Source organism: Melopsittacus undulatus, chromosome 15, assembly GCF_012275295.1.
Source record: "Melopsittacus undulatus isolate bMelUnd1 chromosome 15, bMelUnd1.mat.Z, whole genome shotgun sequence".
Classification (NCBI taxonomy): Eukaryota; Metazoa; Chordata; class Aves; order Psittaciformes; family Psittaculidae; genus Melopsittacus; species Melopsittacus undulatus.
In genome coordinates this window covers 4,433,362-4,447,062 of record NC_047541.1, presented here as the reverse complement: position 1 = coordinate 4,447,062, position 13,701 = coordinate 4,433,362, and the positions used below count along the sequence as shown (strand labels likewise).

The 13,701-nt window shown below is 54.3% G+C and overlaps 1 protein-coding gene across 2 annotated transcripts in view; it reads right to left on the bottom strand.

Moving 5' to 3' along the window:
* The window catches only part of ZBTB16 (zinc finger and BTB domain containing 16), a 52,228-nt gene that overhangs the window by 12,369 nt on the left and 26,158 nt on the right, over positions 1 to 13,701 (bottom strand). Inside the window, exons 3-4 of one of the 2 annotated variants that reach the window (XM_034069571.1) lie at positions 12,973 to 13,070; positions 4,583 to 4,669 (exon numbers count right to left, since the gene is read on the bottom strand). In XM_034069571.1, the coding sequence (XP_033925462.1) occupies positions 4,583 to 4,669; positions 12,973 to 13,070 (185 nt within the window). The remainder of the gene's footprint in view (positions 1 to 4,582; positions 4,670 to 12,972; positions 13,071 to 13,701) is intronic. The other variant, XM_034069572.1, reaches the window with a different exon arrangement.

Below are 13,701 nucleotides of genomic sequence, written 5' to 3'. Positions count from 1 at the left end.
CTGGGGGAGTGCACAGGGGCTTTGGAGCACTTCCATTCCTGATCATGTAAAATCTACACTCACATCCAACAGACAACCCACAAAGCATGGTCCAGGCATCACCGTGCAGCACTGCCTGTGCTTATGCTCCCTCCCCCAGCCGGGACCACGGAACAGAGCAGAGCATGGGAGGGATAATTACCTCTAAGCGTACTTAATACTACAGTGCATTAGCACTGGCTATGGAGAAAAGCGCTATCCTGTGTATTTCCCCCAGAAGCCCCATTGAGCTGCACTGCAGAAACTCCCCCGAGTCCCGTCAAACAGTAATAGAAAGTCACAGGCAGCCTGGGAGGACACTGGGTTCATTTCAGCAAGGAAGTGCCCTGGCTGCCCACAGTTGGGCACTGCTCCGATGGAGCCATGGGAGGGGATGTGAAGAGACAGGAACCGCATATCCCAAACCCAGGTTGCCTGGAGCAGGGACACTGCAGACGGCTGTGGGTGCCACCAGAGGCAGAGAAGCATCGTGGCAGATCCCATGGCTTGCGGTGCCATGCTGAGCTTAAGGCAAGCAGAATTTATGCTTCAACATAATCTATGGCTCGTGTCACCCAACTTCCATGTCACGCACCAGTGGCTCAAAATCCTTAATTTTCAACACTGAGAAAAACAGTGTAATGTACATCAATCGCATCACTGGTGTTTTTAGGTGGGTACCACTAGGAGATAGAGAAAGTGAAGCAAAAGAGAGGACATAAAGGAAATATGTAACAGATTGGACTACATATTAATTTGCCCTGTGCGACAGCGCAGCTCAAGCATGATACCCCCTCCATCTCCTCCGCATTCCCAAGCATCCCCCTTGCAAACCCAAGACCACAACAGGGTGGAAGACACTAAGTGCTCTGGTATTAAAAAAGAGAATAATGAAAATCAATCAGTGCAGCACCTCAGTGTGCATCCAGAACAGGAGCAGAAATCTCTTTGGGGCCAAAAAAGTGGTTAAAGCCCTGTCAAGACAGAGAGGAAAGCTGAGCTTCCTAAGGCTTTCCACAGAACCCCATGCAGTGCATGCCACCGGCACCACCACTTCCTCACCCAGGTTCTTGCTCTTGTGAGCTGGGTTTTTCTCCCTTTGTACCTCTGCTTCTACCACACGACTGTTTTGAATCTCTGAAATAATGTGACAAGTTAATGATGGCACAATTATCTAAATGTTTAACAGACATGTTATCTAAGTGAATCGGATTGAGATTCCATCCCGCTGACAATAAACATCAATGGGAGAGCAGAAAGTGATAGGCAAATTATCGCCAACCCTGCAATTTCAATGCTATTAAATTTGGAGGAATAACAGCCCTGAGGCCTGTAAACTCTGAATAAAATAGACCCTTGTGTTTGGCCAACTATTAAATCAAAACGCTACCAACATCCCAGCAACAAAAAAAACAAGGAGGGGGGAAAGGGGGAAAGATTTATAGCTTTTCAATTTTCAGTTACACGTTGGTTCTATTAACTCTTCTCTGATGCCTGCGTCCTGGTGCCGGCATCGCTGGGCAGGGGATGCGGGCAGGGCATGCTGACGGCTCCTGCACATGCTCTGCTGACCCCACAAGTCAAAGAGCCAAGTACACACTGAAGAACAAGCACTTGGTACTGGTGTCGAGCATGCCCACGTGCAGGGGGTCGGGAGCAGAGCAGTGGCAGACTGACTGCCCCATGCACACATTGACTGCCTTGGCACACGGGAGGAGACTCCAGACAAGTCACCTCTGATATTTATAAAGCCCAGCATTGAGCCCAAACCCATTAACACCATCACAGGCCTGTGAGCATCCCTGCAGTACTGGCCGGGGGTTCTCAGGCTGCCTTCCCAGTGCATTTCTGGTTTTCCTCTACATTTTAGGAGAAGGGTAAGGAATTTTCCACGCTCCCCTCCACAGCATGGCACCGAGTGCGTGCTGCCGGAGGATGAGCCAAAACAGTTGCTGCTTTTCCTATTGCCATGGGACGGGGGCCAAGGACAGTGAATGCCCGGAGAGGGTGTCTCAGCCCTGAGCCGATGGGGCTGGAACAGGGATTGCACACAGAAACCCTTCGTTTGTTTGTTCTTATTGCTTTTACTGTGTCTCAGAAAGCAGGGCGGAGGTTTTCTGCTGGGAGAGATGGGTGGTGGTTGATGCAGCACATGTACAACAGCCTGCCTTCACATCTTGCACTATCGTTCAGAGGAGCAATATGGGAGGTAGGAAAAGGTAAGTGTAATAAAGGGGGTTCTGGGTCACCTTCCTGACTGCTCACCTGAGAGACAGCCCCACTGCTGACAAGAGACCCCAAGAACCCTTCAATGTGTCCACTCCTTGCAGAAAAGCTTGGCAGCAACCAGTGCTGCATCCTCCCTAAGCACCATGTGCCTGAGCCACATGTGTTCATTCAGGCAGCCTGTACCAGATCCACCTCACTCAGTTCTTTGAGGGAATCTGTCTGTATCTCTAGCAAAAAGGGCTAATATTTCCCCTGGAAGGCTGGAAGGTCTTTTGCCAACGATCCTGCTGCTAAGGGCAAAGGGAGGACACCCAAAAAACACCCGTTCTGGCAGATGCTGTTATTTGGGAACAGGGTTAATTATAGCAGTGGCAGGGGAGGAATGCTTTCTGTGCCAGGGCAGGGCCCTCTGCTTGCCACCCGAGGAGAGGAAGCGATTCATTCCAGCTGCCCTGGCCACCCAGCCCTGCTCTGCCACATAACTGAGCTGAGCTGCTGTGCTTCCAGCTGGAGGCAGTGATGACAAACCAGCTCCTCTGGGGTCACCGTGTCCCCTGTGCTCCACTTCCCCATCACCCTTTGAGCTTTGGGATGCTCTAGCCCCAAGTTCCAGCAACCGAAGGGGCTTTAATCTCTGCAGGAGTGCCAAGGTTGGTAGCAAAGCCACGTGGCTGCTCCGCATCTGAGGGATGCTTTTGGGTGCTGTCACTGTTCAAGAGCTGTTCAACAGCCGGGCTCACACCTGGGATGCTCAACAGGTCTGGGAAGTACACGGGACTGGGGAGCTGTGTGCTGGGCTGCCTGTAAGTCCCTTCCTGGGCTTGGCCACTGATCCCTGAGCAGACTCAGCCTGTTCTGTTCACTGCCCCATCACAAGCCGTTTCCTCCTCCTCACCCTACAGCACACACGGCTCTTCAAAAGCCCCTGAGCCGCAGAGCCGGCCTCCAGCCGCATGACACGGGATAATAAGGAGAGCAATTACTTTACAATTTATGAACTGGTGCCGGGCCAGTGCCGCTCCCAGATCGGATGACAGCCGGAGCTATTCCCACCCATTGACGCAGCATTTTGCATCGCTGCTCGGTCCTCAGCCCCCGGCCGGGCTCCCTGTGCCAGCCCAGCGGCCAAACCACCGCTGCCAGTGGCATTTGTCAGGGTGTTCGGTGCTGAAAGCCGAGCCTGTGCTCAGCTAAACAGCTCCTGATATAGCCCGAGGAGCAGCGGGCGCTTTGTCCTGCTCCGAGAGGTTGAACTGGCTCCACCTGGGACCCCCCGGGCCCCAAACTCTGCTGTGCCCCACAGCAAACCCATCCAGGGCAAGGCGGTGCATAAAGAACTCCTTGTGCTCTGTGATGGTGAAGGGCTGGGAAGCGCAATAGGAGGAACGTGGCAGAAGCCAACTGTCAAGAGCCATTTGGAAAGGGACAGGGTTTTGCTCGTGGAGGCAACAAACTACCTTGCGTTTGCTGCAACACCATTTCCCACGTGCATGCATTAATGCTGAGCAATAAACACAATGGTGCTGCTCAAACCAGTGCCTCAAACCTGTGTTTAAGTGGAAGAAGAGCTGGGGGCACAGGACAAAGAGCTTTCCTGTGCACAGCAGGGTCCAGCCCTCCCCAAACCCCAGTCCTTGGGTCCTACAAGTGGTTGCACACCCACTGCCCAGCCCAATCACCCAGCACACCCTTGCAGCCATGTTCACAACAGACACCTCATGGCAGCACCTCAAAACCTCTCCAGATGCAACACATTTGTTCCTAATAACGCTCTGGAAAACAGCAACAGACCTATGGGCACAGGCTGGGATTTACAAATCATTTGTAACTCATCACTCATAGACTCTCAAGCAGCCAAACAGTCCTGACAAGGGTATTTATCCTTTGGGAAATTTCTCTTAAACCCGTGCAGTGGCCACACGCTGGTGGAATTTTGGTGCTTGTGCCTTAAAAACCCTAGGGGGACCATTGTGTGGTGCAATGATGCTCAGTTCAACCCCAGAGATGGGTTGTGCTCTGCCTGCCAACAACAGCACCAGCATGAGCTCAGCAAGACCAGACCAAACCCAGTCAGCAGCAAACATCCAAGCCTAAAGGTTTCCCTGACAAATGCCACACATGGATTTCAATGAAAGTACAAACCCACTTCCAACTGAGAGCTCAGCAGAGAACGCAGCTGACTTACCTTAACCAAATGGAAGGCACGGAATGGAGCTGGGCAGGTCAGAGGTGGGAACTGCAAAGGGTTGAGCTCCACTTTGGGCAAAGGGTTCCAAAGGCAACCTAGACATTAAACTTGCTCCTAAGCAAAGGATGGAAAGGGAGGGCCACGTACCTGTGTGCGTCTGCCTGTGCGTCTCCAGGGCATCTTCCTTTGAGAACTGGGCACCACACTGATCGCAGACCAGGGCTTTGGCACCCGCTGGGGAGAGAAAGGGGAGAGGGGTTACTGGAGGGACGTGGCTGCAGCCAGTGACACCACTACAGCTGTGGAGAGGCCTCACATCTTATATCCCTTGCACAGCCACTGAAAGCAGTGCTGTGCTTAACTATTAACATTATTATCCTTTTAAAATCATTAAACACCAATGTGTTCCACTAACATTGTAACCCATTCAATCACAACTGGTTTCCTGCCCCTTCCCATTGCAGTCACCATTGCTGGTACCAGGGGGTGGTACTCGAGGATGCATCTGGCCAGAGACGTGGCTGGAATGGTGTGATTGAGCTTGGAAGCACCTTTGACTGTCAGAGAGAGGTGTGGTACTGGGGGAGTTGTTAGCAAATCTCTATCAACATGTGCTGCTGGTTCAGGCGAGGAAGAACAGGATGCCCAGCAGCAGGTAAGTAACTTCCAGATACAAACAGATTAATGATACACACCACAGCTGAAGCATCACTGTGGGACAAAGCCATGGGCCCGCTCCTTAGATTTCAGGGTTTGATTCATCTGCTGTGAGGAGCTGAGTGTGACAGAGCAGCCTCTGAGGTGGGGGTGCTGCTCCACAGCATGCCATGCCATCCATTTCCAGGGGTCCAGGCAGCACCTCCCATCCCCTTCCACCCCTGTTGGGGTAGGGTTTGGACAAGGGTGCGCAGTAAAGGCGACAGGGAGAGAGGGAGGTATCATGAGATGCATTAGAAAGAGAATTCCTTCGCCTTTAAATTGTCTCAGTAACGGCTGGCTCGCAGGCAGAAATATTTGGCAGCGGTGAAATTAAAAGTGATAAATTTTCTCGCCAAGTGCTGATCGATAATAGAGGTCTCATCTGTTAATCAATATGACAGTCTGCCTGTTTACTGTGCATATGTTGTTCTCCGCCGCCCTCGCCGTGATGTCAAGTTTGCATTCAAAACAACCCGGGTGTGCATGGGCCACATGGCCCATCAAGAGGGGACGAGCACAACAAAAAGGGCTGTGGGGCACTATGGGGAGGACGGTGGGGCAGCTCCTCCCTGTGCTGCGGGACCAGGGGATGCTCTCGGGGATGTGGGATGATGTAGGGATGTGGGTGCTGCCTGTGTGCTCCTCTCTTCACCCACGGCAGAGAGAGGAGCATGGCCACAAAGGGAACCGAGACCTCCCGGGACAGCAAGGGGCTGGGGATAGATGGGGCTGCGGCCGTGGGCTGCCCCCCCGCAGCACAGGCGATGCGCAGCCAGCAGTTGCCAAGGCAATGACTCTCCATCGCCACTCCATGCTCCCAGCCCCACCACGGCAAAGCGAGATCCACGAGGATGCTGCACAGCAACAGGTCCTTGCGGGCAGTGCATCCCCCTGCCTGACCCACATGGTGTGGGGGGGGTCCTGTGCCTGCCCATGGGGGTCTGGCTGAACGTGGGGTTTGCTGCTTCCCCCCCACTTCTACATAGGGTGCAGGGGGAGGACACATGTACTGGTGCCCCCCAAGCCACACAACCGGAGGGGCAGTGGGAGGCCACAGCAAGGGAAGGGGAAGGCAGCCAGCATCTGTCCGTGGGGGGGGTGGGGAAGGAGAAGAGGGGGAGACAGGAAAAATTCCTGGCAAGGCGAAAATAAACAGGGCGAGCGTTGGGAGGAGCCGGGCGCGCTGGCTTACGTAAGGAAGCACAGTGTGTACCAAAACAGCGGACCCAAAAAAAGCCGGAGCTGTCAGAACAATGAGTACAGACGCGGGGCATTTTACAGCAGGCGCTGCCGTACAGTTTTATTTACAGTACCTCTTATCAGCGCGGGAACAGTGCGCTGCCTGCCAATTTCCAAAGGCCAGGACTGAGTGTTCCTTCCCTCAAGTGGATGTGTACTCCAGGCCCTGGAATCTTTTTCTCTCTCTCTTTTTTTTCTCATCAGCAAAACAAACCCTGATCCGGAGCCAGGATTCCTGTAATGTACACACGCTCAGGAGCGGGGGGAGCGCAGGACGAGGGAGGGCGGCGATTGAATATGTAAATAGTTCAAGGTTAATTTTACTATGTGAGTCACCGGGAAAAATGTCATCCAACATCTGAGCTTATTATAACAGGGCTCAGAAAGAAACCACCGCGGCTCGATGTTTGTTATTAAAGGGAGCAGGACATGTTGGAAAGCAGCACATCCACAGCCCCTGTCACGGCTTTCTGCCCCCCCTGCGCTTCAAACGACACCCATCGAAGCCATTACCCCTCTGAATGTAAGCACACGTTCAGGGAGGGTATTTTTAGCGAGCGCCTCGTGTCGCCTACACCACACAGATATATGGGGATGATCTTCCTGACGGGACAGAACGGGACTCCGCGTGCTGCCAAGGATCGGCCGCGCTCCGGCGCGAGCCTCGCGGTTGGCACCGGCCCCCCCCGTGTACATTTATACCCGTGCAAGAAAGTTTATAGCTTGTGCCTCATAGAGGTGGCTGCACTGCATGGAGCCGTGTGTGCAGAGTCATCACCACCCCTCGTGCTCCCCCCCAGGCCCATGGTGCCCCCGGCACAGAGGTTCCGAGGGGCAGCCCTGGCCTGAGTTAACAGACCCCACAAGAAAGGCAAAGGAGCCGCACTAGGGCTTCAGGCAGCATTCAGAAACAAGATGAGCACCCAAAGGGCATCCCCATGAGCTGAGCTGGGGACCATCTGCAGCCCCCTCCCCTCTATCCGGGCTGAGCTGGATCTGAGATCAGAGCTCCTCCAATTTTAGCCGCTATCATCCCAACAGTTCCTCCCAACACCCATTCACTTTTATTACTTTATTGGGGACCAGAAACAGGCTCTCCAGTTTTAGCACTTTGGATGGTAGGAAGTAGTAAAACATCCCCAAAACGGCTACAAACACCACTGCTTCACCCGCCTGCCCTTGCTGCTGCCTGGCCCCTAACTGGGGGGCTGCAGCCTCTCAATGGCCATGGTTTCCCAGCCCTCTCCCTGCCAAGGAGCACAGCAGAGGGGCCAGGCACAGCCAACGCCTCCTGCCCCTTCCCAACTCAATCCACCCATGCCCCCATCCCTGGCCACGAGATCAACTTCCATGGGGCTGGAAGCCAAGGGGCTGCAGGGAGAGGCACAATACAAACTGCATCCAAGGAGAACACAAGGGAAAAGGAAAACGAGTCGCAGGAAGCATCCTTTGGAGGAAGAGGATGGGTAAAATGGGAGGAAGATAGGAAATAGGTAAGGAGCGTGGTGGGGGAGGACCCAGCCCTTCCCCACCGCGCTTGCAGCACACCGGCACTATACAACACCTATTCCCCTCCTTCCTTTTGTCAATCCTTTTGGGGACTGACAAAAATTTGGGATCATATGTTATTAACAGGCTGCAATTGGCGAGAAGGTGGTGGGGAAATATGGATTAAAAAAAATCGCCCAGTAAATTTATGCGCTGTCGTCGCTTTACTACCCAATTAATTCAGTCATTTCAAAAACAATTTTATTTATGTTCCATTTACCACATCAAAAGTGCAAAGAAAAAAGCACCAAACCACAGCGTTGCTAAAATAATACCTCAAGGCGGCTATTTTTAATCAGCGAAAGGCAAGAAAAGGGGGGAAGCAGCAGCGCTGTGCCCGGTGCGTGTGCAATCTCTGCCGGGCAGACCCCCAACCCGGGCACGGCACAGCCGAGCCCTCCGCCAGCGCCTTCCTGCCTGCCCAAAACAGCGCTCCTCAAAAAACACAAATCCATAATGGCCTGAGGCTCCTCTCCAATCTATTTTCTGCTCAGCTGGTTTTAAATGAAGTTATTATGAGTCATTAAAACACCCGCAAGCCTGTGGAAGTCAGCCAATTACAATTTTAAATTTAGCCTGTTCTCTACCCCCATTCTCTTGTTTTCTTCTTTTGCCCACATCAAGCTGCTTTTTGATTTTTATTATTGCTGTTATTATTATTATTATCATTTCCCTTCTCTCCTGTTTCACTCGAATGCAAGAAACAGCCGTGAAAATCTCTGCACCAAAAAAACCTACCGGAGGAACCCAGGAAGGGCCAGCAAAGGATGGAGCTCTGGAGCAGGCTTGGGTTTAGGAGGCAAAGAGCTTCACCTCTTCTCACAGAGTGCTATCAAAAGGCAATAAGTGGATACAGGAAAAGGAGCCAGGCACAGGCTTCAGGAGGTCCGAGGGACTCCAGAGCCGAGCCTGATGCCCAGCTAAGCCAGCAGATAGGATAAGCCCAGGTGTGCCATTGCTTCACCATCACCCCATGCCTTCCTCCCCCGCTTCAGGGAGGGACCTGAGGGTCTTGCTGGTTCTCCTGGCCAAGCACCACGAGCATCACCTGAGTGTACATGGACCACAGGAAGCTCTGACAGAAAGGATGTTCCAAGCACCATCTCATGCATCAGCAAGGCTTGGGAAAGCACCTGGAATGATGGGGTGGGGGCTTGGGGTGAACGACAGGGGACCACCAGCAACATCACCACCAAACCTTAGCCAGCCGGCCCCACCAACCCCATGCCACATAGTGACGGGTGGAGCAGGAGGCATTGCCATGTACAGATAAAGCATCCTGATCTTGAGCCGAGGAGCCATAAGGGGCCGGTTCCTGCATCATTCCCCCCTCTGCTCCCTCCTCTCGGTGGGTAAAAGATGACAAACCCCCTCCAAAGGCCTGTCAGCCCCGCGCGGTGAGCACGGCGCGTACTGCACAGCCCATAAAACTCCAAACAGCCTCCAGACACTCCTGCAATCGTCCTCCATCAAAACACTTTGTCTTGCATACAGAAATGTGGCTGGGCGCCGCATGGAATACCAAATCAGCCCGTGACGGTGCGGGAGGCGGCTCCTTGGCAACGGGGGGGGGGGGGCTCCGCAGCCGCACGCTCGACAGGAAACAAAATCTGTCAAGCCTGTTGGGCAAATGATAAACATTAGTGGTATTAAAGGGAAAAAACCACACCACAAAAGCCGCATAAATGGCTGGCGAGGGCGCAGGGAGGGATGCGCAGGGGTGGGCAGGGATGGGGCTCTCACCCCCATGTACCCAAGGAGAGGGGGGCTCTGGCACCATGACCTCGAGGGAAGTTTGGGAAGTTTCCCCCACCCATCAGAAATGGCAGCGATGGCCACGTACGTTTACTGGTAACAAGGCAGAGATGCCCCCGGGGGGGGGGTTGGTATGGGGAGCAAAGTGATGTGAGGGGTTTGGGCTCACACCAAACCCATTGGTAACAAGGGGCAGCCGAGAGGGGGGAGCGGGTGAAGAATCGATGTGTTTCATCAGGTAAGGGCTGCGGGGGGAGCACAGCACTGGCTGCGAGCCAGTGGAACCCAGCCAAAACAGGAGCTCAAAAGCAAACCATATTCTTCTGGTCTCAGCTCCGGCTCTCGAGGCAGAGGATGGGGAGGGAGGGGGGGAGGGGGGAGAGAAATGTATTTTTCATCAGGCAGTGTATAATTTATAAACAGCATTAAACAGTTTTTGTTTTCTTTCCTCCTCTCCCCCGTGTGCGCCTTGGCCGGCACTCAAGCCTGCATTAATTTCTGCTGTGGGTACAGTGTGTTCTTGGATGCACATCTGCGGATGATCATAAACGGGGAACGCTGGCAGAACATCCAGACCTGCCGGCAGGCCGCTGACATCACCCGGGACCGAGCACGGGATGCCGGCCAGCCGCGGCGGGGGGGACGCCTGCCCCACAGCCACCGCCGGCCAGGGCGAGGGGCCTGAGCTGCCATCACCCCACTGGAACATGGGGAGAGGGGTGATGATGGGGTGAGCCCCACACCCCGACCGCAGCGCTCTCCTATAGCCCTTCCTAAGGGAATGGGATGAACTGAGCACATTTGGGTGCAGAGGGAACCCCTTGGTTGTATGGACAGGGGGCTGCAGGTGTGCTGCCTGCACACTGCCCACCTGCATCCCTGTGCGCTGCTGGTGCTTGCCCCTGTTCATAGGGATGCCATGGCAGCCATCTCCATGGCAGATGCATCTGATGGATGAGAGGCAAAGCAAAGAGGGGCAAGGCAGAAACCTGCCTTCCTCCCTCCCTGTCCTGAGGAGTAAACCCAGCTCAGCACAGGTTGGGTGGTGACCAGCACCCCTGGAAGGCAGCAAGTGCACCCACTGAGCATCTGCTTCAGAGAAGTGAGTGGTGGCACTGGGACCAGCCTCCCTGGGTCAAATCTAAGGCACATCTCAACTACACCACCACGGGGCTGGGTTCTCCACCTTCCAGGGAGAGGGGCACCTCAACATTGCCTTTACAAGTGTGGGAGCTAGAGCTGCAGGCGCCGGGCAGCAGGCAGGGAAAGGCTTTACTGGCATTAAAGGCTTTCTGTTTATGCTTCCTACTGGAGTATAAACATTCAGCTGAGTATTTACCTCGCACCTGCAAGGCCACAGTGATAACACCACCAAGCACCCACTGCACTGCAGGGGAACCACAGCCCCAAGGGCTAGTCCCCGATTTAAATGCTCCTTTACCATCAGTTTCTCCCATAAACACTTGCCAACCTCTCCTAACACAGCATTTGCTGCCTTTGGCACAGGGGGTTGCTAAAGGGGGGCACTGGCCATCACCATGGGGTGACCTCCCAGTTAAACCCCTCAGAGCCCATGTGCCTCTGCTCCTACACAACCCCACTTCATCCTGTGCTGGCGGAGGGGAGAGGTGCAAAGGTCTCCTGCTTTAATAAATAACAGCACTGGAATCCGCTGCGGCCGCTCTCGAGCCCTCCCCCCCCCGGACCGGCAGGAATCATAACAACGAGAGCCCCGGTGAAGGCTGCGGCGCTTGGCTCCATGCTCACTGTACATACTGTACCCACAAAGCTGGCCGCCCGCCAGCACGGCAGCGAGCCAACGGCACCATAACAAACATGGGCTGTGCGAGCCAGCGACGGGGGGGACAGCATCATGGGGACCTGCAATGGAGGGGACAGCATACTGGGGACCTGCAATGGAGGGGACAGCATCCTGGGGACCTGCAATGGGGGGACAGCATCCTGGGGACCTGCAATGGGGGGGACAGCATCATGGGGACCTGCAATGGGGGGGACAGCATCATGGGGACCTGCAATGGGGGGGACAGCATCATGGGGACCTGCAATGGAGGGGACAGCATCATGGGGACCTGCAGTGGAGGGGACAGCATCCTGGGGACCTGCAGTGGAGGGGACAGCATCCTGGGGACCTGCAATGGAGGGGACAGCATCCTGGGGACCTGCAGTGAAGGGACCAGCATCCCACACCCCAGTCTGCAGGGGGGGAACCAGCATCTCGGGTACCAGCACTTGGGGGTGGGACCAGCATCTCAGGAACGAGCCCCAGTAGCCTGGTGCTGCCTGCAGCCCCCCCAAGGAGCTGGTGTGCATCCCAAAAAGTGTTGGGGTGGATATGGGGTCAGGGCAGCTCCACCGCCATGAAAACCAGAAGGCAACCCCTAGTCAGAAGGGACATGGGGAGGGAAGGGGGCCTCATGCTGCTCCTTTTGGTGTGGGTGGGGTATATCTCTGCTCTGTGCCCCTCAGCACAGACAAAGGGCAGTGGGGGAAAAAGGGACACCAAACTAGGGGAAAAAAGAGGCAAAAATCTATTAAAAATGTAAAATACAATCCAGTTTCCTTGCAAAGCCCACTGCAAGCACAGCTTTGGCTTCAGTACTTGTACCCCAATGATTTGCCCTTGAAGGAGTGGGACAAGGGCTCCCACCTACATTCGAGCAGAGGGTCCTGTGGCCACCTGCACTTTTTCACCTCAACCCCCTGCTGTACAAGGGCCCATGTACCCAAACATTGGCCTCCACTGACTTGCCAAGCACAAGTCTTCCCACCAGCACAGTGCTCTAGCCGTTCCCTATCTATTTAATTAAAGGGCCTGCATCATGTGAACCTGCTGGTTACATTCATTAGGCAGAGAATGCCTAATTCCACAGCAGTTCTGCTAATGGAAGTGCGGTGGGCGCCTGTCTGCAGGGAGCACGGCGCTGGGATGCGCATGGGATCCAGCACGGAGGTGATGCTCACGGAACAAGTGGGGCTGGACCAACACAACACACAGCTGCCTGCGTGCACAGTTTGTTATTCTGAGCTGCTCAGCCCGGAAAATATTCCCCCAATTAAGGAATTGAAAACAAATTCCAATAAAGAAAAATTAAACCCATCAAATTAGTGGGCACTGGAGGCCAAGGCTGCAATGTGCTGCCCTGGGAAGGGCACAGCCGGTGCCACGTGCTTCTCCTGCTGATGGGATGTGTGAGCCCGGCAGGCACAGCACCTCAGCACAGAGAGCATCCCACCCTCCATCCTCCATCCCACCCGTGTGCCCCATCCCGACCCACCTGAGTGAGCCAGTAAGTGCATTCGCAGCCGCAAGCTGTCGAGGAAGCGCTTTCCGCACAGCTCACATCCGTACGTCTTCATCCCACTGTGCAGCTTCCTGGGGAACAAGAGAGAGGGGTTAGTCCTCCTGTGCACGGGGAAAGCTCAGCTGAAGCATCACTGATACTTCATGCACCCCACACATTGCCCTGCACTGGTCCCGGTTTGAGGAGCCCTGCAGGAAAGGCATGGAGGGGAGGTCCTGTGTGACTCCCCATTGGCAAGGTTGTCTTCTCCTCTTTAGTGATTGTCATTATAACTATAATTGCAGCCTTTAAATAAACCTGATGAATCTGAAATCAGGAGTTAATGCAAAGGATGTGCTGGCAAACTCCCCCCCCCGCCATGCACCGAGTGCTGCTGAAAAAGGTACTGTACTCCAAAGAAATAAGAATAAAAAAAGATTTTAAGAGGTTGTTTGTATGCGTTTGTAACCGAATCCCAATTTCCATCCAAATTCAGCATGACACAACTCATAAGCAGAAACCTTAACCACCAGCTCGCAAACAGGAAACATGCCACTCACCATTTCCTGGCACCACGAGGTACAGACTGAGCTACACCCAGGCGCCTTACGCAACCTCCCGGCTGCATCGTCCATCCCGCATTGTGCCAAGGGCTGAGCATGGCCCTGTACCTGGGTACCCATCACCACATCTCCCTGCCATCGTGTGCAGTGGGTGGTGGGC